This window comes from Pleuronectes platessa, chromosome 20 (genome assembly GCF_947347685.1).
Source record: "Pleuronectes platessa chromosome 20, fPlePla1.1, whole genome shotgun sequence".
Taxonomy (NCBI): Eukaryota; Metazoa; Chordata; class Actinopteri; order Pleuronectiformes; family Pleuronectidae; genus Pleuronectes; species Pleuronectes platessa.
In genome coordinates this window covers 9,640,521-9,664,661 of record NC_070645.1, presented here as the reverse complement: position 1 = coordinate 9,664,661, position 24,141 = coordinate 9,640,521, and the positions used below count along the sequence as shown (strand labels likewise).

Genomic DNA, 24,141 nt, shown 5'->3' with positions numbered 1-24,141 from the left:
AGGACATAACTGAAATCTTCCTCTAATAAGTCTGACAGGAATTGAGGATCTGCGTGACCACAGAGCACAACCTCTAAACGCCTGTGGAGCATCTCTGTCTCTCAAAAAATCAACACCGTGATATAATTTGAGTTTATGTAAACACACAACTCAAAATACTGAATCTCAAGTAAAGGGGGAGTTTGCAGCCACGGATCGGGGCCCCCCCTGTTTAATGAGATACCTCTACATCAGGGGAGGCTCACCGCGTTTCATCATAATTTCAAATGAATGCTGCATCAGCCATAAATTATTTGCACAATATGTCCGCGCTCGCCTCAGCTCGACTCAGTCTTCTGACTCCAATCTGTTGCCGATGTTTGTCTGGGAGGGGGGGAGGGGGGGGCAACCTCATATCCTCAACACTTTCAGCAGAGCGGAAGACGGGTACAGCAGGCGTGTCAAACAGTGACGGGGCCACTGGGACCACTTGGGCTCTTGTTTCGGAAGTGACTGTGGAATAACAATTAAGGGTTCGCCTGAAAAATGCGGTCTGAGCGTTTGCGGCAGGGACGGCGTCCGCACCTGTGCCTCCTTCTTTTCTTCCTCTACGTTTCAGCAGATTTCCTTTTTTTTGGATTTTGTTTGAAAATGAAGTGACCAATGGCTAAATCAGCCCTCGGTGTCATTTCCCCCCTCCTGCTTAGCTAAGAGGTCTTTAAAGATGCATTCGCTACACCAGCTGTGTACACATCCAATATAATGACTCAGCGATACAGACTTGAACTCAGTCCAAATTGCTGTCTGGTTCAAATAATGAATAACTTGTCTGTGCTTGCTCCAGTTCTTGGAGTTTGTCATAACGTCACCCTTGATTTCACTTTATTAATTCTGCTCGTACCTCCTTGCAATTTGTTGCCATATGAGGTCTTGAATTTTGGGCAATAACACTAGTGACAAGATTAATTCGCTGATTTGACCTTGCTTTATGCATCAATAGTCATAAGGGCAACAACCGGTGTTTTTGCAGCAGCTCTTGTTAAACATTTGGTGAGACATGGATTATTTCTATTTACATTCACTTTTAAAATCCCATGAAAGAGCTTGAAAATATTAGAGGAAGCGGTTAGAAAAGGGGAAGGGGAAGTTCCACCAACTCAGTACATGTTTTTAAATAAACCCTATAGTGTTACAAAGAAAAGGTTAATATTCTTTGAAATGTGAAATATAAGGTTTGATGGCCCTCCCCACCTAAGTGATTTTGCAACACTCTTATTGATTTTGCTCCATATTTCCAACTCATCTGTAAAAACCTCTGGCTCCCTTCAAATTTCTCCAAAAATGAAATGTACATAAGTAGTTTAGTGCTCCATGACCTCGGTCCACCTTATGGGACAAAGACTCAACATGTAACTGTGAGTCCAGAGACTCTGAAGCTTCAAGGGTGAATCTGGATTTACATTGTTTAAATTGGAATGATTTACATTCATGAACAGCCTCAGGTGGTTTTTCACGTATGAGTTATTCAGACTGCTAAATTACTGATTGACTCATGTGATTTACATTGTTGAAGATCCTGAAGCAGTATTTATTAACAGATGAAAGTACAAACCCCTCTGAGCTCAATGTGCATTTATATAAAGTAGCTTAGAGTTACAATGTAATGAATGAAGGGAGGGGTTAATGTATATATTTATACAGCACTCTTCTAGTCTTGAAGACCACTCAAAGTGTCATTCAACCATTCCCCCACATTCAAAAAGTCTATTTCACATCACCCAAAAACGTATGCCAATTTGGGACTCAGTGTCACTGAATGAGGGAAATTAGATCGAACCAGCAACCTTCTAGAAAGTGGATGACCCGCTCTACCTCCTCAGCCTCAGCGACAAACACATCTGACAGTTATGGGGAAAGCATTTGCCTAATTTAGAAATGTACAGGGTTAAATGACATACACCTTAACCTTCATTTTCATTTATTTAAAGTGACATGTAGCTTCTTATCTGAATCTGATTCTAACAGATGAATGCCCACAATAAATAACTTTAAGACTCAACAGGTATAGAGAACTCCTAGTCTAAATTAGTGTTTCTGTTTGTGTTTTTGCTTCAGGTAGAAATGAACTCCTCGGTTGTTTGGATGTCTGAGCTCTCACTCTGTGCTCTTGTACATTTGTAGAATGTCTAAAAATATTCATATAAACTCGGTCCTATATACTCTATGAGAGGCCGGGGGAAGAGGGAAACATTTTGTTAACCTCCACAGGTCAATGGAGCCTCTGGCAGGTCCATCAATATGACTTGTGTTGTGCAGAAAACCTTTGTTCCAACCCACAAAACCTTATTTAAAATTCTGGTCGAGATGCAAAGGTTTTCAAACACTGCACATCACACAAAGCTGAAGGTGTGTGTGTGTGTGTAACGATTTTCAATTTAGTGTAATGGTAAAGCTGGAGAAAAACATGGGGATATGTGGCTTGCTTTGCATTAAATGAGATATATGAAGCTCTACAACAAAGTGATGTATAAGTGATGTCGTCAAAGACTTTGAGAAAAAAGCTGTATCTACATTTGAAGTCACTTAAAGAGAAACTGATGGAATATGTTGGTACAAAATGTCCCTAAAACAGTCAGGCATGAATTATTGTTTCCCTTTTACCTCTTAAAGAACCGAGGTGATAAAGAACATACCGTCCACGGCCAAATTAATTATGGGCTGAAATCCCCCCAGAATTCTCCAAAGCCGTGTGATCATGTTATTGTCGTATCAAATTATAATTTGCTAAGTTAGTTAATTATCACCCTGTCGGCTGATCATATCCACATCACATCTCGAGTGTGAGATCGCGTGGAGTTAGATTAATTTACACACAGAGTATGAAAATAATTTATGCCTGCACTTGTTAAGGGGCATCGCACATCAAATCCGATTTTGTTGAGAATATCAATGTTTGATAAGATTACTTTAATGACAGGATAATGTGGCTCGCAGTCAAAACTTCACTCAGCGTGTCAGCATCGCAAAAGCCGTCATTGATTTTGAAACACGCTTTGAAACACGGATGATCCCGGCCAGAGAAATTCCTCTAGCGTGTTTGCACAGTGTTTCAGAAGATCAGATGAAAGTTGTGTTCTGTTCTCATGTGGCACACTTTTATGAGTCGTGCTGAAAGGACAGGATATCTTGAGATAGGATTTCTGAGGATATAATTGGATCACTTGTGATTTAGGGTTAGGGTAATCAATCACTTTTATTATATAAAGCTGCTAAATTTACATAGATCAAAAATATATTCTATGTTCAACTATTTACATGATTTTATTGAAAAAGTGAGGCAACATAAAAACCATCAAAGCTACAAGACAATGATAAAAAGAAGCCAAAAGTCACAATAAGAAACAAATTAATTAGAAAATAAAATGTTAACAAATTAAAATAAAGTAAATAAAATAGTTTAATATAAAATTGCTCTGTTTAGAAGTCCAATAACAACATATGCACATACAAAGTTCTGCACTGTTTATAAATATAATAATTACAGAAATATATGAAAACTTTTCAAAAAATATAATCAGTGCAGATATTTATTAAAGGTTTTTCCCAGTTTATAAATATAATAATTGTAGATATCCACAAATACAATCCAGTTGAAGAGTCGCTGTGTCTGCAGCACAGACGCGGCTCTTGAACGCAGCTCGCTCTTGAACAGGAAGTGCAGTGACGTTGGCGCGGTCGTTGAAAACAAACCCGGGCACAGACGGTGTTGACATGACACCTGAGAAACCTCGAGAGTAGCTGGAGCTTTATTTTAACGACAAGGGAAACTAGACACACACTGGACATGGAGCTATCTCCCCTCATTAAGAAAATAGGTAGGCTAACTTTGCTGCTTAGTTAATTAGCTGAGGACCGAGGTGCTAACTTCACCCGAACTTATCAACAATGGTGTTGCGTGTTAGCTCACAGCAGATACCTTCATATTGTTTTAATGTGAGCTGTTAGCTAGCTGTCTTTGTTTTGTGTGTAAAGCCAAGCGACGCTAACGTTAGCTAACTTCCTTGCACTTTCACCTAAATGCTAACCGGCTAATTAACAACAAAAGTTTGCTGAAGCTGCCTCAGTGTGTGTCCTACCATCCTAACGGTGTGTTTCTACAACCCGCAGCTCACTCGCTGGTGGAGATACGCGTTCGGGCGCTGAAGAGCATCTTATCCAAGCTGGACCACTCCCTGATCTCCGTCTGTGACATCGTCCAGGAGAAGATGCTGTTCGTGTACCTGCTGGAGTGGTTTAATTTCCCTGAGGTGCCGATGCAAGAGCAGGTCCTGGAGCTGCTCACCACCCTGTCAAAGGTGGACAACTATGAGATATGGCCCAAATATATAAATATGAGATAATATATCCATCGACATAATAATTAATTTTGCACTATTATTTCTTATGTATCTTATCTTAATTGGAGATAGTTCTGACAGGAAAGTGGCCAGCATATTCCACAGCTGATGCTATAAATGTGTAGCCCAGGAAATTATAATAATAATAACAGGCATTTTATTTGACTTTGCCTTTGTAGGCACCCAAGGACACCTTGCAATATGAATAATCATGAATAAACACCTGCTCAATCTAGGGATAACAACACATTAAAAACAGATTTATAAGAGATATAAAAATGCCTGTCAATACAACTTACTGTATGTAACACAACAATATTTACAGTACATGAACACAAGAGTGACTAAAATTAAAACATAAGGTTAACATATGATTAGTGAAGAATAGATATGTTATATCTATGGTAGGCTGATCGAAGCAGATGTGTTTGGAGTTGTGATTTGAACAGTCCAGTAGAGTCCGCTGTATGTGCGGTGGCAGAGGGCTCCAGTTGTAGGCGCTGGTAACCCAAAGTGTTGAGTTTACATTCGAGACAGAGAGAAGAGGCAGAGCGCAGTGCACGGGAAGGGGTGTAGGGATGGAGAAGGTCCAACAGGTATGGGTGGTCAGTGTCAGACAAATGATCATATACGTAACAAGGTCTGCCCAGTGTCATTTAGGTGCAAGTACACATCCTAATGGCTGCTATGGTGCTTCACTTTACATTACTGTGAACAATATATTTTCCATTTCATGACTATTTACTTTTTCATTTGGCTCCCCAGCATCCAAGTGCAGCCCAGATGCTGAGAGACGTCGGGGCGGTGGACTTCCTCACTCAGCTGTCTCCTAACGTGGAGCCTAGTCTGCGAGCTGTCATCAGTGGAGCCCTGGACCAGCTGTTCCAGCTGCCTGAGCTTCTCCCCAGCAAAACAATGGTCTACTCGCATGGACCACGTGATGCAGCTCTGGCAGGTGTTACAAGTTGAGCCAAATATTTGTTTGTGGTTTGAGTCTGACTCCTGCATATTACTAAATGATCATAATCCTATGTTTGAGAAAGGTGTGATGCAGATGGTACCTTTACTTATTCATCAAATGTTAGCAAGTTATGAAAGTCTTTTTAATCAGATTGGATGTGTCCTCTTTAGCTCAGACTGTTGTTCCACCTGAAGCTTCTCCTAAAATGGGCTATTTCCACAAGAGTATGCCAGCTCGTACAGAAGTTCCACCTCACAAGATCCCAGGTGCCAGTATTTTTGAAAACATTTCAAGATTTGTAATGTGCTTGGTTTAATCTTCAAGTTTACTTCTCATTTTCCCCAAAGGCAAAGTATCATATTTCCCCCTTTAAATCTTAATTTTGGTTTACAGTGCACGAGTCTGTGAGATGTCTGAAGTTTTCTGTTTTTCCATGGCTGACTTTGACAAACACAGACAGACACATACTTACATCCAATGAGAGGTGAGAGACAATACATGTCAATATCCCAAAAATTATAATATATGCCTAATTATGATTACCTGATTTTATTATATTCAAACAGTTCCCTAAGGAGCAACAGCCCAAACTTGGTGCGAACCACCTGCGATCTTCTGTGCGATGTCATTATGCAGGACTTTCCTCCAGAGATCTTCCTGCAGAGGCCAAGTATTGTAAAGGTACCGTCACACCGCCATGTCCACGGTGAAAAGAACATGGCCTAAAACTGTAGCAGACAGAGTTCTAGGTTTTTTGGAATGGTCAGGTAGGAGCGGTCGTTTAGTGATCAGAAGGTTCCTGGTTAAATCCCTGGCACCCCCAGATTGTGTCCAAATGTCCCTGAGAAAGACACTGAACTCTTGATACTGTGTCATTAATGTATGAATGTGTATGAATGTATGGGTGAATAAGACCCACAGGCTTTGAGTTGTCAGTAGGCAAGAGAAAGCTAAATTGGTGAAGTTGGACCATTAACATTGTGCTATAATGGCTGCAGTTCCTTTTATGAGCTTTCACAGGTTTGATGTCACGCTATAACAGGTCATGTCAAAATGTTCAGGAACACTGCACTTACTAGAGACGCCTCTACACCTGCATATTCATGTAATTATCAAATAGCAGCAGTGAACAAGATCAAGCAGACACAGGTCAGGAGCTTCAGTTAATATTGGGTGATGGGCAGAGAGTGATTAATGGTACCTGACAGGCTGGTTTGAGTTTTTCTAAAACTGTTGACCCCTCCTAAATTTCCCACATTACAGTCTCAGGAGTTTATTCATAATAGGGCGATAATCAAACAACATGATCTGAAGGCGGAGACACCTTGTTGATGAGGGACATCAGTAAAGAATGGCCACGCTGGTTGGTGCTGAAAGAAAGGCTGTGGTAACTCAGATAACCTCTCTTTAATACTGGTCAGCAGAACAGCATCTCAGAAGGAACACGTCAAAACTTGAGGCAGACGTTCTTCTGCAGCTGATCACGTCAGGTTCCACCACTGTCAGCCATTAACAGATATATGAGGTGGCAGTGGACGAAACTGGACAGATTAGGACTGGAAACTGGTTTGATGAGTCTGGATTTCTGTCGAAGCTGCAGATTGTGAAGAGTGAGCAGCAGGAATCCACGGAACCAACCTGCCTTTTGTCCAGGCTGCTGGTGGAGTAATGGTGTAGGGATTTTTTCCCTGACACTCTTTGGGCTCCTTAGTACCAATCAATCATTATTTGAATGCCACAGCATGTCTAGGTGTTGTTGCTGATCATGTGTATCCCTTTATCGCAATGAGTTGCCGTCGTTTAATGGATGCATTAATGGTGTGAAGCCTACGTAGTCTAATCATGTCAACATGGACCAGAGTCTCAAAGGATTTCTTCTATTATCTTGTGGAATCCATGAAACAAAGAAATATTTCTGTTTTTAAAGCAAGGAAGGTGATGCTGATTATAACCATCAGTGCCGGTCGTATATTTCTACATTGAAATTCTGACAGTGTTCAAAACAAATCCCTTTTACTTGATGGAAAATTTGAACTGTCTTTACTTAAAAATACAGCTTGTTGCGGACCCCAAAACAGCCCACCTGTTTAACATGGGTTTCCAGTTTCCACAGAGACAAAATAAAAGAATTCATTGAATATTTCCAGGATTTGTCTGTTGTTCCCCTGATTTTCAACAGTTTCAACTGTTATTCCCAATCCTTCACATCAATTAGATGTAGTATATTGTTTTGAGGGGCTAGCGTGACCACCTAATAATGGATTTATGGGATGGTCACTCTGGCCATTGTCAACATAATAACCTGTCAAATAGCGCCCTTGAACAAAACACCAATTTATAATTCAGTGTCCCTGATCCTGCAGGAGGTTGAGGAGGCCTCTGGAGGTTTGGTTTGCTTGAGCAGGCACAAGATTGCTGTCAGGATAAGAGTTTGGTCCTGGTGTACCTCATGCATGGTGTGAAAGTCCTTGGTGGAAGGTTTTGCTTCTATCCTTTTTAGAAATCAGAGATTCTATGGAAATGGAGGCATTCGAACTGTTATTTTGACTTTGGAGGAATTTTAAAAGCTCTGTCTTGTAGATTAGAAGGTCAGTGTGCTTGTGTGCAGTTAGTGTTACTGAACTCATCTAATACACTGGCCCATTCAACAGATCTGCTCTCCCCATCTTTATAAAAAGTGGTTTCACATGTATTTACAATTTTTGTGTCAGCAACATCTGAGTCTTCATTTCCTTGCAATAGACAGAGAGTCATAGGCGATATCATGTTGCCCCGATGAACCGCTGTCAACATTATTATTGTTAATTGAGCATTGCATTATACTAAATTGGTCTCGGGCCAGTATTAGCATACTCTCACCCAGCAGTCAAAAACAAATCATTAGGGGAAAGTACTTTTCCTCCCATGGCTTTACTTGCCCCTATTTTGAGTTACTAGAGCCATTAAGCTAAATTAAAAGACTTGTATTTAGAGACGTGACATCATTAGCAACAGAGGGCAGGAAATCTGAACTTGGAACAAATTGCTGTTTCAATAATTCAATTCCTCCTGCCCTTTTTATTGAGTGAACTTTATTACGACTTTTCCATCACTGTCCGAGTTAAGTTCCTGTTTATACCCACTTGTTTTACATTGATTGTCTCAGCTGAGGCTCTGATTTTCTTTTTCTAAATGGGAAAGAATATTTACCCAATTCCATCAATATCCTAAGTGGATATTACTGCTTGTATTCCTGACTCACAGTATTATATCACCTCTAATATTCTGTGTTTCCAGAACCTTCTTTCCCTTTTGAGGGGGGGTGCTGGTAAAGGTGAACCGAGCTACCTCCACTTGCAGGCCCTCTCCTGCCTACGGCAGCTTTGTGCAGGGCTAAGGAGGAGACTGCGCTTTCATCAAGATCCAAGCTTCTACTCTACAAAGCAAGGTAGCATGCAGTAGGAGTTATATGTCAGATTTGCAGGTATTTTTTAATGCTTATAGCAGAGGATTCAGTACTAATAAATACTTTTGCATGCTTATTTTATCCATGGACATACATATGAAGCCACAATCTCCCAGTTGCACTTAACACCATTGTTGAAATCATTTTCAATCCAGTTCAGTTGTTTTACATTTTTCAGGTATAAAGATGTTCAGAATACTAAATATTGAATTCATCAGCCAAATTTTCCTAATAAAGATGATGTCAGAAATTAAAATTGATTTGAATTGAATTTGATCCATATGTTAACATCATCATTTTATTTTCCTCGCTAAATTAATCGTTCAATTGTGTCCCTTTTGCTCTGTTGTGTGGCTGTTAGATCCAGTGTCCCAGAATTCCTCCTTCTCCTACTCCCAGGAGGTGCGGGGGACCCAGCGTTCCAATGCCTCCTCCCCGGGCGGAGAGTGCTCTCCCCGACCCTCTGTGGTGGGACGCACAGGCCAAAGAGCCAGGGGAGATGGCCAAGATGGGGACGTAGCTTCCAACAGGTGTGTGTGTGTGTATATATATATCTGTAAAAAATGGAATGATGAAAATAAACTGCATCTGTCTCTGTAAGTCATTAGTAATCATGTTGAGTGAAGGTTCAGCTTGGCTTCTGAGGTGTAAGTGATATTATGTTAGATCTGTATATCTCCTTCTTTTTGCAGAGAAAAGGGTTTTTGGTGTGCTTCAGTATTTTATTCAATGCTGTTCATAAGACCTTACATATCACAAGAGAGCCTTATACTTTTTGAAAACTTGTGCGCAGTACGGTTTTTTGTGTGGCTTTGATAATGACAACATTGCGAGTGACACCAGCAACCCGCACATGAAGATAAAACAATGTGAGGAGGGCTGTGGAGGATTTAATTCGTCTTCATGAATATGAATAACAGCAGGAGCCCTCTAGCGGCTGGTCTGCGGTGTTGAAGAATCGCTTCTGATTCCCGTGATGGCATATTCTTTTTTTCTTTTAAAAAAAAAAATCCATCCCTTTACAGCTCATACGTCATTCCCTGTATTTGAGCGGTCCAAGCCCAGATCAGGAATTTACAGTTGTCTCCCTCTCCTCTCCTGTCTGTTATTCACCTAGTGGCAGCTCGAACGGGGCCGGAGCTGCAACCCAGGCCCCCAGGCAGACGGCCCAGTCACCTGCAGACACGGCCCATCTGGAGCTTCCTGACCTGGGGGCGGAAGATGTCCTGGAGCTGCAGTTACAGCAGCTCACTCTGGCCCAGTTTACGGTTTCCATCATGGAGCATGCTATACCACTTCTTAAGACAGGTAGGAGTCTTTGTAGTTGTTTTAATAACAGGGGAAGGGAGCAGATTTTTCAAAAATATACAAATCAATGATCACCGTCTGTTACTCCCCCTTTTTTTGTTTGAGATATTACAAATTCCACTCATCCGTTTCCCTTCATTGATGCTACCCTATCAGCAATTATTTGATCTTTTCAAACCCACCCACCCCCCTCTCTCACTCCCTTTCTCTTTTCTTTCTCAGAGGGTTCGCATTTGTTCCATCGTGTTCTGGGGCTGCTCTGTGACGCCATCCTCCTGCTCGGGGACAGCGTTTGTGAGCTGGTCTGGGACGATTGCAGCCTGGTGGGGATGGAGCTGGCAAGTCAAAACACGGCTCATGACAGCCTCTTATGTAGATGAATGGATACACTTCACTGAAAAGGGGAACTGGGTTGGCCGCCAGACAATTTGCCACAGACACACAGGCATACGGTACTCAACTGTCAAGGAGAACTGTAGGCAATTGATTGAGCTGAATGAATTATATAAGGTTACAAAGGCTTTCTGCTGCTTACAAAGAGCCCCTCACACGTACATGCACACCTCTTGGCTGTACCCCTGGGTTTATCTGAGCAGAATTGTTGGCTTAGTAAATGTCTCTATTTATTTTGTGTAGAAAGTCCACACAATGAATTGCATCAAGTTGTTGTGTGTTTTTTTCCCCTTTACCATGCAGAATCATTTGTTATCCTGCCTGACTTTTTAAAGAGTATGTTCCTCTGCAGGGGGACTTATACACTTGTCAAGCCCAGGCCCCTCTTGGCCCTCTGCTGTTTAATACATGGCTAGAGACGTGCAGCCTGAGAACTGTTTTGTCATCTTTATGTGGAGAGCAGCTTTTCTGTGCCAGACCTCTAGGTTTTTCCTCTGGGAATGGGCTGAACTGTTCACGCCATCCACAACGAAGCACAGGACACATACTGCCCCCTGCTGGTGCTTACCTCCCATTGTTCATTCTCTGCTCACAGAATAAAGTGGCTGAGAATAGATTGTCCCAATTTATTCATACTGAGATAGGGTGGATCTGTATCTCGTCCCGAAATAACTCTGAAATCTGATTACATTCAATTCCTAACCTCTGGAACGAACAATTTTTCTCCTTGGCTCTCATCCAGTAACTGTGCGTCAGTGTGTGTCTGTGAATAGGTGATGTGAGTACATGTGCACGTGTCAGTGTGTTTGTTTGTGTGGTACTTGTGTGTTCTTTTGACTACATTTCTGTCTCTTTGTATTTCAGAAGGAGAAGCTGCAAGCCTTTATGGAGTTATTGGGCGATATCCTGAGCTACCATCAGAGCCACCCAGCAGACATTCCTCACAGCGCTCAGATTCACCACAGAATGGCCTACACAGGCACGGCCATTTTCACCATTAAACTCCTACAGACCATCCTCCCTCCTGAGAAGGTGCATATGTGCCTCTTTGACCAAATCTGTTGTAACTTATTTGACTTCATAAAGATTAGAAATGAAAGTTCTTTCCTCACGCAGGCTTGTGACAATCTCCCAGAAAGCACTGCGACAGCTGTATTCCATATATGCTTGGACACATCTTTGGGGAGTTTATTCCCCAGCGTGCAAGAGACAGCAGTGGCTTACTTGGAGCAGGTGAACTCTGACCACCATGACCTCTACTCGAGGGTGACCCGTGCTGCCCTCTGGATGGAGTCCACTTGCAACTTTCTCAAGGAAGCACAAGCTGAGGTATAGATAGAAACATGCATTTCTTGAGGAAAACCTGCATGGAATTTGACCGGTAATATTTATTTATTTCTTCACCAAGGGAGAAAAAAACTGGTTGGAGTTGCTGGAGCTGGCAGACCAGGCCATCGACGGCCTCCCGTTTCACCAGCACTTACCCATCGTCAAAGAATGTGTTCACATCTGCTCTTACCTGTAAGATGCTGTTTTTTTGTATTGTAAAGTCAGTCATTTCTTATCCTGTGTCTAAATATTGCATCTTTCGGTCGTCCATCACTAGGTGGAAGTTTGATCAGCCTAGTCCGCTTCTCCAGACAGAGAGCCAGAAACTTCTCCTCAAGTTGCTGTCTCATCCTTTACCGTCCGTCAAGACGGATACATACACATGCGCACTCAACCTGCTCAAGGTCAGAGCAAGCCATTTTATTTACAGTCAGTGTTTAAATAAGTGCACAGGTTTCGTGGCTAACGTGTACAAGAGCAATCATGTGAGTCTGTTTAATTAGAATGAAGATGGATGAATCAAGCATCTTTGACTGCTTTGTCTGCTGTGAAAAAAACCCTCTTGACATTTGAAATCAGTCTTCCTGTTCTTTCTACCAAGCACTGTCTAGAGTGCATGGTTACATTTAAAGTGAATTCGGAGCTCTTTGTGCATGCACAAGTGAGAGGATAGCGACACTTCATGGTGTGCGTTTGTGTGATTACATACACCCATAGGACTGCGTTGGCATCCAGAATGTGTCACGACAGCAAAAAGGAGCCTGTGATGAAATCAACTTCCTGCTCCACCACAGAGTGCTCTATGAATTAAGTGCGTTTGGACTCCAGGACTCTGCAGAAAAAGTAGGTTATTGTTGGTACTTATTAGAACCTTCATTCTGGCAAGTTCTTTAATATGCTTTTAATGAATAAATACTTTACAATGCAGAATAAAGGTACTGGGATTGTGCTTAAATGTCAGGGTTCACTGGTGTCATGTCATCCAGATGTTTGAACGTCTATCACTTACTGTACCTGTTGGCAAATGTCTTCTCAGCAGCAGTGCCTTTGTGAATTCAGCACTTTACCTGTGATCTATAGGTGAACGTGGCTGCCAAGGATATCCTGCTATTCCTGCTCAAGGGACGATTGATGATGACAGCGTCAACCTGGGACAGATTCAACGAGGCACTTTACCCGGTCATGCCTGTATTGCAGGTGTTGTGCTCTCGTGGAGGCTCTGTTTCATTTGTACCGGCAACTGCAGAGCTCATAAAGCAGCATCACATTTGGAAGTTATTACATTATATTAACGGAGCGGGGAGGGGTATGTTCTCCGCAATCAAAACAACTGTGATCAAAAGTGCAATTTAAGCGCTCTTGGGCCACAAAGACTGCATATTGAGCTGCCAGTGAGAAAAATTCAGTTATTCTCTCATTTGCATATTCTGTGTTATATTGTTTCCTTTTTGGGTGGAAAAAAAAACAAGCTTTTATTAATTGTTCAGTTTCAGGCAACAGAAAGCCTGGAAATTCTTCATGAATATACATGAGATTTTGACTAGGCTGTCAAGTGTGATTTAATTCAAGGAGGCCATTCAGAGATGGGCCCGCCATGTCAACAAGAGACGAAATGAAACCACCCGTAATCAAAGCGATGCATATTTTATTTACTGTTGCGCTGCTTAGCTGGAATTCCCCATTGTTTGCTCCATTGTCTGATCACGCAGTGTGTGAACTGTGTGTGTCTGTGTGTGTGTTTGGCAGGGTTATGCCGGCACCGAAGAGTCCCTGGGTAACTGCGTCCTACTGATAAGTGACACGTCCGACATGACAAGAGACAACGTGTTTCCAAGCTCAGCCAAACTAAAAGCAGCACTCCGTCTCCTTTTCACTAAACAGCCTGCGTGAGTTTAGGTCTTCTTCTTTTTTTTGGTCGGTGTTAGTATTTGTGTGCCGCTGTTTGTTTGTGGGTTTTGTGCCTGCCAAGATGTGTGTGTGTGTGTGTGTGCTTAACAGGGATGTGTGTGTAAGCGTGAGTTTTTTTTGTGACTCAAACAAACTCTGGAGAATGAACATTTTGTCTTACAACACTTGTGATGGACATGTTACCAATGTCTTTTGCTTGTCAGGTAGTGTGCACATCAAGTCATCTAAATGCTCAGTGAGGACTGTGTTGAACAGCCAGTCTGTCCCAGGCCATGAATATTGATAGAGATTGAAATTAACAGTAGACACTGGGCAGCAGACAAGCTCTCGAACATTGTGGTTACAGACAGATTTGTCTAATAATAGACGTCTGTCATTTTGATGCCGTATTTAAAAAGTCAGGAAAGGCTGGTAAAATGTTCAACTATGGATCAGAGCTTAGACATAGATTCAAAAGCTGGCTTATCAAGTAAATGTTGATTTTGAGTCAGTAGGATTTTCAGTGAAATCTTCTCCTCCGTACAGTGTGAGAATAGCAGCAGCGCAACAAGTCATTCCTCACCTAACCAATGCTGATGAGGCTGAAACAGTCAGACAAGTCCTGGATCAACCAGTGATCTCCACGCTGCCCAATCTTTACTGTGTCAGAAATCCTTTGGACATCTCACTGGACACAAACAGCAAGTCTGTCCTCAAGGTATGAATCTACAAACATAGATAGAAGGACACTCTTTGAACAGAAATACGTGTTTACTTAACGTGTAGAACTGTGGCTAGGTGGAGTCCGTGGAGAAGCTGTTTTGTATCCTGTCCTCAGACACTGTCGACATCTCTCTGAAAAGATCGGCAGCCGAGCAGCTGTCTGTGGTGCTGCAAGGTGAGTTAATCGTAAAGAGAATAGAGAAAATAAATCAAATTTAATATTAAACACAGGGATTAGACTTTCCAACAGCTGTATTGTTGGTCATACAAACGTCATTTGTGTCTCATCCCAATAGCTTGATATTACATTATGTAGTTAAGTGTCTAAATTGTCAATGGCATGAAAAGAGGTTAAAATGCCTGATCGTTGAATTGTAGAATACATTTTATCTACTTGATAAGATAAATCAAAACATTAAACATTTTTGTGATATACAAGTGAAAGATCTTTGCAGCAGCGTGGCGCAGCGCTTGTGCCATCATACCACCATATGTTTTAGACAAGCACGGGAAGCAAATATTTGAAGATTATGCAAATGTCTACCATCAGTGTTGTGAATTGCTCTCTTACTTTCCCGCAGACACGAGAATGCACCCAGTGCTGAAGAATCTAGGAATAACAGACAAAGTCCTTTCTTTCATTATGGGAAGTGTGAACGACAACAAGGTAAAAAACAAGCTTCGGTGAAGTGATAAATGGATGTGTGCCGAGTGATCGCAGTTGACGCCAAATAGAAAAAAACTGGTATCTTATAAATGCTCTAACAAGTGCTTCCATTTGTGCTCATGTCCTGTCTTATATGTGCTCATGTGAGCACATGTGCAGTCAGGAGATGTAGTGGAAACCCACTGAGGCGTGCATGATGGAAGGATGAAATGGCCTGTGTTAATAGTGTCAGACAGGCCCTGGTCAGCAGTGATTTTTCCCCTCTGGTTACTCCAGTCTGCTGATCATTCCCAGGAATCAGAATCACGTTGCGCCGCTAACAGGGGTAATCATGTATGTGTGGCTCCATGTTGGTGGAAGAACAGGGGCCAAAGAGAATGACTCGTCTCAGCTAACAAGTTTGTAAAAGAGCGAAGCCTGCAGGTCGTATTTGTTCCAACCCTCCACTGCCGGCAACCTGCGCAGTCATTAAATTTGGATTTAGCTTATGTGAAGTGACAGTAAAGAGCTCCTGTGCATTTATATGTGTGAGACGGAACAGGGGGAGAAGGAAAGAGAATGTGTGTCTGTGTGTGTTTGTTTGTGTTTTCCCTGCAATTAAACACCAAGTGTGTATGTTGTTGTTCTCCCCAGAGCTTGGATTGTCTGCTGGAGCCTTGTATATGTATCCTGAGGAAGCTGGTGTATGCTGATCCATCTCTGAGGCACAGCCTGGCACAGCGCAACCTCCTGCTCCTCACACTGCTTAGGGGTACATTCGCAAGACAGCTCATTAAGTAACAGCTATACACGTTGTGTTGTGTAGCTCGAGGGCACATACTCAAAAAAAGATGACAAGGCATCCATTGATGCATAGCTTTTAACCATGTTGTCACACTGTAGCAAGTGGCATATTAGTATGATGCAACTGGTTGCTATGGAGCTCATCTTAGCACCAGTGTATCACCTAGAGATTAATTTGCACTGCTGTAGCTTTGTTGTCAGCCCCTCATTTACAACATCTTGATTAGGACTACCTGCACAGTTTTTGGAGCATTATCGACCAAAATTGTATAGATTACAAATTATGAGGTTTTCACAGCTAATTTTAAAGCAGTCAGTTTTTACATTAAAGCAAGGGTTGGTAATCCTGGAATAAACTAGCGAGGGCAGGCTACACTTTGGAAAGTGTGACAGATACATCCCACTCCCTCCCATCGGACCTCTCGTCAAAGCTACTCCCACAAAACAAATGCACTTGCACTGACTGACAACTGCTAGAAGTCGACTTTACTGTGACTCGCTCGCTAACTTGTTTCTACTTCAGACGTGTATGTCTCCCTGGCTGAAGACTCTAGTCACGCGCAGTGACTGCACGGTGCACACAGGCAGTCAGGACAGTTAGTGACAGAAGGATAAGGCAGCCAAACATGTCACAACTTTATTTATTGATGGATATTGGGCGTGAAGAGATTTTCAACAAACAAGATAAGAAGTGTTTCAGAAACATCTCACCAACTCTACCTTTATTTTTCATGATAATATCATAATGGAAGCAATACTAGAAGTGGGTTGGTAGTCTCATTGAGGATTTTCAAGTGTTTCTCTCTGGTCTCTCTATTTCTAATGAAATTTCAGGCATAAAACTCTCTTATATTTGTGTTCAAGTGGAGAGAAATGCTTTTATATATTGTGTATGTTTATGTCTCCGTTTTAGCATCCCTGATATTGAAGGAGAACAAAAGCAGTGGGAATGAGATTGCTATCTTAATGAGTTTACTGCTGTTTGATGAGATTGCCGGCATCGAAATATGGTGAGGTTTTTTTTGTCTTACCACTCTTTGGGCTAAACTATACTTCCAATAACAGTGTGTACGATCATGCAGAAATCTGATTTACTGGATCCTTTCCTGTCATATCAGGTCGGACAAATGCAGCACAGATGTGACTCTCGCACCGTTCTCCCTCCCTCTGACAGTGATACGCAGGTAACATCATCCATGAAAGTGAAGGGCTTCTTTTCAATTCACATCAGGGCGGCTTTCCACTCATCAAGCAATATTAACCACATTTGACTCTTCTCCTAACTTTTCTCCCAGGTACAACCTCCCATTCCAGGCAGCGAGTCATCACGCCGTCAGCCCGTACTGCTGCGTCCTGCCTTCATCCTCTGGCCTCCTGACCCTGGCCCCCGCTCGCCAAGCCCTGCAGGTGGCCTGGAACACTGCATGGCATTCTGGGACAGACAACCTCCTTGAGGAGCTGCATGGCAACTCAACCAGGGACCCTGAGTAAGAACCTCAATGTTTCTTTCTTTAAGTTGTGTTGTTATGTAAACCCTATGATGGATGCCTGGAGAGCAAGGTCACTGTCGCTGTCACAGGAAATGTAATTTTCGTTAATTGTCTCTTATTTGGTTTTCATTTACAGTTCATTCATTTATCTACCGAATTTTATGTTTGTTTTTTTTGCTGTGTTTTGAAATGAATGGGCAATATTTTATTGTTTGTGGCACAAAATATTGAGTTTTGTTTTCTTTATGGAGAATTGTAGGAAAAAACTAGTTTCAGAGGCACTGGATCTTAGGTTTAATCTGTCTCCATTTACTTCTAATTTGACCTAATTCAAACAGATTGGAACGTCTCTCATACAGTTTCATCAAGCTTGATTACAGCAAAGACATTTAAAACACGCAGTACATGGATCAATCTGTCTGAAACTAAATGATCATCTGGAGCAGAGTATTTGTTTAAGATGAGGTTGTCGTTGAAATTGAGATGTGCCTTCCTTTGACTTATTACTTTGTCTTAAACTGAAAGGTTTTATATATCACAATTCTTCATTTAAATATCTAAAGTCAAATCAAATAAATAAATCTTTGTATAAATTACCTCATCTGTCAACATGATTTGTGCCTGAGTGTTGATCGTAGATTTTTATCGCCATTGTTGGGGAAGACAACAACTCCCATGATCCAACGCCACTTCACAACGACTAGTTCTTTTGTAATTGTTTTAATTGAGAGACCCCTAGTGGTCAAAGTTTCATATTATACAGTTAAAGTCTTAAACCTTTGATGATATTGTTGTTTCTTACTACTATCTTTTCAATATTCATAGTCATAGTTTCGACTTGAGTACAGCTTATTCAATGGAGCTGGTTTGATCCTTGCTGCCTCTGCTTGTTTCTGTCACAACTAATTGTCAGATAACATCTCTCGCAGGACGAAAGACAAATGTGTCATCCCTCCAGATTGGTGATCAAATGTGTTTGTTAATGGATTCATTATTATGCTGCTGCTTATGAGACATGCTAGCCAGCACATCAGTAGTCATTTAATCAGATTTTGGCTATCTTTTTTTTTAACCATTAGCAATTTTTTCTTCCCAGATTTCATCCCGACTTAAAGCTGTCAGACGAACAGGTTCTGTGGCTGCGGGCAGTGCACCTCCCCGCCGCACTGCAGGACTGCATCCAGGCCATTGGCAGGGCAGCAGGACACAGGTCTGTGACCTCTGCCCTCTCCAGGCTCAGCCTCTACCTGCTGATTGACAGACTGGCCCTCCCGCATGTCTCCCGCCTACGCTGCAGAGACACTCTCCACTCGCTCAGTTGGCACTCAGCAATGACCAGGTACATCGCACAGGCATTTAATTACTGCAGTTTCATGTGGTAATAACCAAAGTCAGTAAATATGTCTTGTTAAGGTTTATGAATTAGGAAAATAATGGGAGGGTTTTTATGGCTGCCATTATCATTATTACTGCAGTTGTCGAACGAAACAGGACTTGCTGTGAACAAAACGTTTTATTGTGCTCAGCGAGCACAGTGTGGCTTTTTCTTTTATGTCATTAAGGAAATTGATGCGTATTAAAAGTATTAAATGCCTTTTCTGTTTTTAAATATGTTCATTAAAGTTTCGTTTCTAGTTTTTCTGCTTTGCATTGTCCAGATTTCCTGATTTTCTTTTAAGCCAACAAACTTAATAATATGTTTATCTTTATTCTTTATTGTACTCTTTGTTTTTACAATGAAATGTCTTTCTCAATTAGTTCTAATCCTAAAGCTTTACCCAAAAACCTAAAAAGTTTTTGATGGAATGTATTGCTTTAGTAATAATGAAAAATACATTTAATCCATGAAAGTGCATTTAAGCCATTTAAGTACATTTAAATACCTTTAAGTATTTCAGTATTCCATCAGCTTACCACCACCCACTGCCGAAGTCTAGGATTTTTCTCTCTTGAGGCATATTACCGTAAACTAATATTCCCTCTGTGCAATGATTCTTTACCACAGAGCAAAACAAAGAGGATAAATTGGGAAAACAATAGTGGATAGAACCTTATTTTCTCTCTCAGTGTACTTCAGGATATGTTGTTATTGAGTATTCTTCCTTTAAGCCACTCTCTATCCCTCCTGTTGACATTTTCTTTGTCTCTCCATCCCTGCAGGTTTCTCCAGGTGCGCCCAGCCTGTGTTGAGGATGAGAGGTTGCTGGTGGGCATTGTTGCATTTTTGAATGCCTACTTCAGACAGATGCACACTGAGTCTGCGTCTGACCCAGAGGACGAGGACCTGCGTTGGATACTAGAGCTGCTTCTCAGCCAGGTACAGATAATTTACACTTTTCAGACAAGCCTGTCAGAAAAACACCACAATAACAGAAGAATATTCAAGGGTTTGGGATTCAAGGTATTATTTGAGAGTTGTGTGACACAAAGTGGTTTAATTATTAATTATTATATATTATATTAGGATGGGATGCACTGGTATTGCATTAGTCTATGGATCATGTGGCTGGAAATTTCCCAGTAAATCCAACAGCCATGTTATCAAAGTAAGCTTGTTCTCGATACTGAGCACAATTTGTTAGAAACTGAAAAGACACGACTGTAAAATCTGTGTTCCACTTTTATCTTCTTAAATGTTTCTTCAAATCTTTTGCTGAAGCTTTCGTTGCATTTATATGGAACATTAAGAACCTTAAAGGACGTATAGAACTATTACTTACTGAAAATCCAGGAAGGCTTAGCTTTTCCAAATCTGTGCTACTGTTATTGGAAATGTCCCTAAAAATATTTACTGGCTTCAAATTCCTGATGCCGACTGGTGCCACTGTGAGGTCACATCTTGCATTTTAATATCTGTCAAAGCTCAAGTTCACTTCTGTCCCTGCCATGACCTAAATTTTGCAAACATATCTTCATTTTTAAGTTTAGATGATGTGGATGAGGTCACTTTTAATTCCAAAAGGGCTCATTTCAATAATCAGGGATTGTATAACTGAACTAGCAGCAGTCGCCATATTTTGTGTCACAGATAAAAAATATCCTACATTTAGAAAAAGACATGAAAACAAAATTGATTTTAACACACTGCTCACAGGCAATAGAGTAATATTACATCGGGAAAGAACAAATCGACCCACAGTTTCTTTGTGCTTGAGTTACCTGATACACTTTATATAGCTAGAGGAGATTAAACATTACTCAGAGGGTCCAAAGACAAATTTCTCCCCTATTGGGATCCAGTATTCACAGTTTACTTGATATCCCTGAGCAGTCTTTTTCAATTGAGGATATTTATTCATGCAGACCGCAGTAAAATATATTGTAATTATTTTTAATTTCTTCGACATATTTATTTATTTTTTCTTATATTTGTATCCGTGTCTGTTCTCAACCAGTTAATTAATTATTTCCATGATAAATAAGAATTTGTTTGATGCTTTTCTCCCATCATGTTCTTTTATAAATGGTAATAATATTTTGGTCTATATGCCTTTTATTTATATTGCTTTTACCTTGGGGATTGATGCAGGCGTGTATGCAAACACAGATTTGTAAATGTATATAATTAACAGGTATGACCTTGTTCATTCCAGGTGTTTGGACAGGTTTGGTGGTGGGTGGGTAGAGAGTTTGTTTGTCGTAAAAATTTAATCCAAGTAGAAATATTCGTCGAATGATATATTTCTACATGTTCTGCTTGTTAACATTTCTAAAATAAGAAAGCCCTCCAAAGACTCTCCTCCCCAACACAGAGGGTTTACACACCTGTAATCAATGCTTCAGTAAATCACGAGCCGTCACACGAGCCAAACGCATTACGCTCTCATAAAAACAGAAAAGCAGTATCACAGCAAACCACCTCCGACCTGCAGCACAGATTATTTCCTTAGCTCATTTAAAACAGAGTTGGATTCATACTCTTGCCGGAGGAGAAGAATCACTGCACTGTTTTAGTTGGGAGAGCCGCTTTTAGGATTTAATCAGTCTCACCTTGGCTTTCTCATTAATGTGTGTGTAAACAATAAGCCTTCCCCTGGCAGCTAAAGCAGACTCAGATTGAATGCCTGGTAGGGGTGAGCGGCTCCGCTCTGCTCCAACTTTTCTGTAATTACTGAGCTGTTTCACGAACATCTGTCGCTTCCTACACTTGCGTTAACTATCTACCCGGCGTGCACTGCTCTCGGTGAGAAATTCTGCATCTGAGTTTTTAAGGGAGAGAAGGTGCTCTGACAAATACACTTTATTGTTTGAGTTGAAAGGTGGGAAGATAAATCCCACAACTTTTGTTTTACCATTTACCTTAAGAACAAAAATCCATAAAAAAGAAACAAAACTCACAAACACATTCATAAGGTACTAAATGAAACATGCAAGTATTGTCTTACTGAAAATGGATGAAAATGTTTAGTTCATCCATTAATCATACAGGAGTCAGTGTCCCTGCTGAATTTGCTGCTTGCTGTGGAGACTCAGACCTCGACTCAGAACACAGGGGAACCAGAGGAACTGAAGAACCACATCGGCCAGATACTGCAGAGAGAACTCACCGGCTTCTTCAATACCTTACTCCTCCGACTATCATGCACAACTGACAGGTGGGAAGATTTCACACCAAAACATGCAACTCTTCACTAGTCCCTTCATTTTGTGTTTTATTTCAATTTTACGATTAGTTAAAAAAGTTCTTACGATTAGATTTTATTTGCCTTTAAGGTAAAGGTACAGATATCTACATATATGCTAAATACTTCTAGTACTTTTATATTGTCATGTGCATAATCTCCTTCTTTATATTACATATATATCTTTGTATTACTCTTTTAGACTTTTGGAAAGATATGTACTGTAATGCTACTAAACCTTCCTTTGGGGTTAGAAAATTGATTAATATCAAGAGCGAAAATGGTCCCTAGAGTTCTCCCACTGGAGGGAAAGCGTTTATATTTAGCTAATTTGTGATGGAAATGCTGCTCGCTCAGTCATTTAGAACGTGGACGCCCAACACATAAAAAGCTTCCTCTTATATTCAGCCTCTTGTCTCATCTCATGTCTGATTTGCATCATATTTTACTCTTCCTCCCTCCTGTCTGTCCAGGCTATGTTTGGCATTAGCAGGCCCCTTCAAGAGCCAGCTGGCAGTGTGTCTGCTTCGGAGCCTGCGGGTGTCCGATGCCCCGCGCTTCTATGGCCTTCCCAGCCTGGAGAGGACGCTGCAGGGCATGGTCAGCCTGACTGCCCAGCCTGGCTGGAGCTCTCACTGCCCTAACCTGGAGCCCGTCTCCCTCTGCTCAAAGTATCTCAGTGGGCTGCTGGAGGTGTGTGTCTAGTGCCCTCTCATCACAGATGAGACTGTCTACAAAAAAAACACAAAACAAAAAGTACATAACTTTCTGAGGAATTAATTAAAATTAAGCAAAATATGGTTATGGGACATGAATAGCAAATCCTAAAAAAATACAATTGATCAGACGTGCCGCTCTGTGATGCTGATGAGATTAATCAGCCTTGCCATTCCATCTGTTCATCTGTTCAACAGTCCGTAAAACAATAGTGTAACAATGTCGACCAGCTTGAGTAGCAGTGTTCAGCATAAAAGTGTCCACAGTTTAATCTGTGTTTTGGAATGAAGCCCCCTGTGGAATAGACTATTCTGTTTCCACAATGGGCAGCTTCCATGAATTAAGATAATATGAGGACTGGAGCTTAATACATGATTAATTCAACTCCTCCGGTACTTCTGTCCAACTCTCAACTCTCTCCAACAATCAGATGCCCACCTTGTGACCCACCTCTCACCCTGTGCTCGTGGCACTGAAGTGCCCTAAAACCCAGCAGCCCCTCTGTCTTCATCTGCCCTTCAGTGCAGTCCCTCATCCTGATGGCGCATCAAAGCAAAATAATTAGTCTCTGCTGTATTTATCTTTCTATCTGTTGCAGTGAGTTGCATGACAAGTATCTGGTAATCACCATCTCAGAAACGCTTTGTTCACTGACTCTATCTTTGGTGTTCAAATGGAAAAAACTGAAACTGTGATAACAACCACTTACCAAATCCAATCAACATGCTGTTTGTCAGCTATGTTTTTTCAGGTTGAGAAACTCTTGAAGGGAAAGCAATGAAATAAACCATTGCACTGACTGCTCTTACTCTCTTTTTTTTTTCCAATTATTCCCAGTATAATCATCTGTCCTTTTCACAGGTGATCTCCTCTTTTTATGTTGAGTGGGGAGGAAACTCCATGTCGTTCATGGGCAAAGGTGTGACGAAGAATGCCGTCATCTCTCTGCTTCACCTGTCGCATGAGATGCTGACTGACAACAAGGACAAGGCAAGTGTCAGCAATGGACAAACTGACCACAGCCATAAAAGCTGTTACAGAGTCGACTATTTGGAGTGACAGTCAACACAGTAAATTCAATCAAAACTCTTGTTTCTAATTTCTGCATGAAGGACTTCCTTTCCCAGTGGTCTTTGGGGAATGAGGCAGCTGCCGAGGAGGCGAGTAACTCTCAGCTGGGTTTGGCCTGGCTCATCCCACTATGGGTCGATCGAGACCCAGAGGTAAGGATTTTTTTTTACCTTCTAATCACACTTTAACTTATGTGTATATTATGGGGGCATAAAAGTAACTTTCTATAATCTTAGCTTTTTTTAAAGAAATTAAACCACTTATGATGTATGATGTATATACATGCATGTTATTGTCCTGTATCGTTCTCTTGCCGTTTCCCTCTCTCCTCAAACATTCACCGAACTTTGCGTCTCCCCTCACGTGTCA

At 41.3% G+C, this 24,141-nt stretch overlaps 1 protein-coding gene across 1 annotated transcript in view; it reads left to right on the top strand.

Annotated features, from left to right (window-relative positions):
• The first annotated feature begins 3,699 nt into the window (after positions 1-3,699).
• rttn (rotatin) overlaps positions 3,700-24,141 on the top strand; it is a 31,912-nt gene continuing 11,470 nt past the window's right edge. Inside the window, exons 1-30 of the mRNA XM_053412692.1 lie at positions 3,700-3,854; positions 4,147-4,334; positions 5,142-5,331; positions 5,508-5,603; positions 5,731-5,821; positions 5,904-6,018; positions 8,614-8,764; positions 9,144-9,312; positions 9,900-10,090; positions 10,313-10,428; positions 11,348-11,515; positions 11,600-11,812; positions 11,892-12,004; positions 12,090-12,216; positions 12,530-12,655; positions 12,893-13,009; positions 13,559-13,698; positions 14,246-14,417; positions 14,498-14,597; positions 15,004-15,089; positions 15,723-15,840; positions 16,786-16,882; positions 16,991-17,056; positions 17,168-17,359; positions 18,459-18,701; positions 19,523-19,679; positions 21,791-21,957; positions 22,458-22,677; positions 23,563-23,691; positions 23,814-23,924. Of these exons, the coding sequence (XP_053268667.1) occupies positions 3,824-3,854; positions 4,147-4,334; positions 5,142-5,331; positions 5,508-5,603; positions 5,731-5,821; positions 5,904-6,018; positions 8,614-8,764; positions 9,144-9,312; positions 9,900-10,090; positions 10,313-10,428; positions 11,348-11,515; positions 11,600-11,812; positions 11,892-12,004; positions 12,090-12,216; positions 12,530-12,655; positions 12,893-13,009; positions 13,559-13,698; positions 14,246-14,417; positions 14,498-14,597; positions 15,004-15,089; positions 15,723-15,840; positions 16,786-16,882; positions 16,991-17,056; positions 17,168-17,359; positions 18,459-18,701; positions 19,523-19,679; positions 21,791-21,957; positions 22,458-22,677; positions 23,563-23,691; positions 23,814-23,924 (4,200 nt within the window). The 5' untranslated portion in view covers positions 3,700-3,823. The remainder of the gene's footprint in view (positions 3,855-4,146; positions 4,335-5,141; positions 5,332-5,507; positions 5,604-5,730; positions 5,822-5,903; positions 6,019-8,613; positions 8,765-9,143; positions 9,313-9,899; positions 10,091-10,312; positions 10,429-11,347; positions 11,516-11,599; positions 11,813-11,891; positions 12,005-12,089; positions 12,217-12,529; positions 12,656-12,892; positions 13,010-13,558; positions 13,699-14,245; positions 14,418-14,497; positions 14,598-15,003; positions 15,090-15,722; positions 15,841-16,785; positions 16,883-16,990; positions 17,057-17,167; positions 17,360-18,458; positions 18,702-19,522; positions 19,680-21,790; positions 21,958-22,457; positions 22,678-23,562; positions 23,692-23,813; positions 23,925-24,141) is intronic.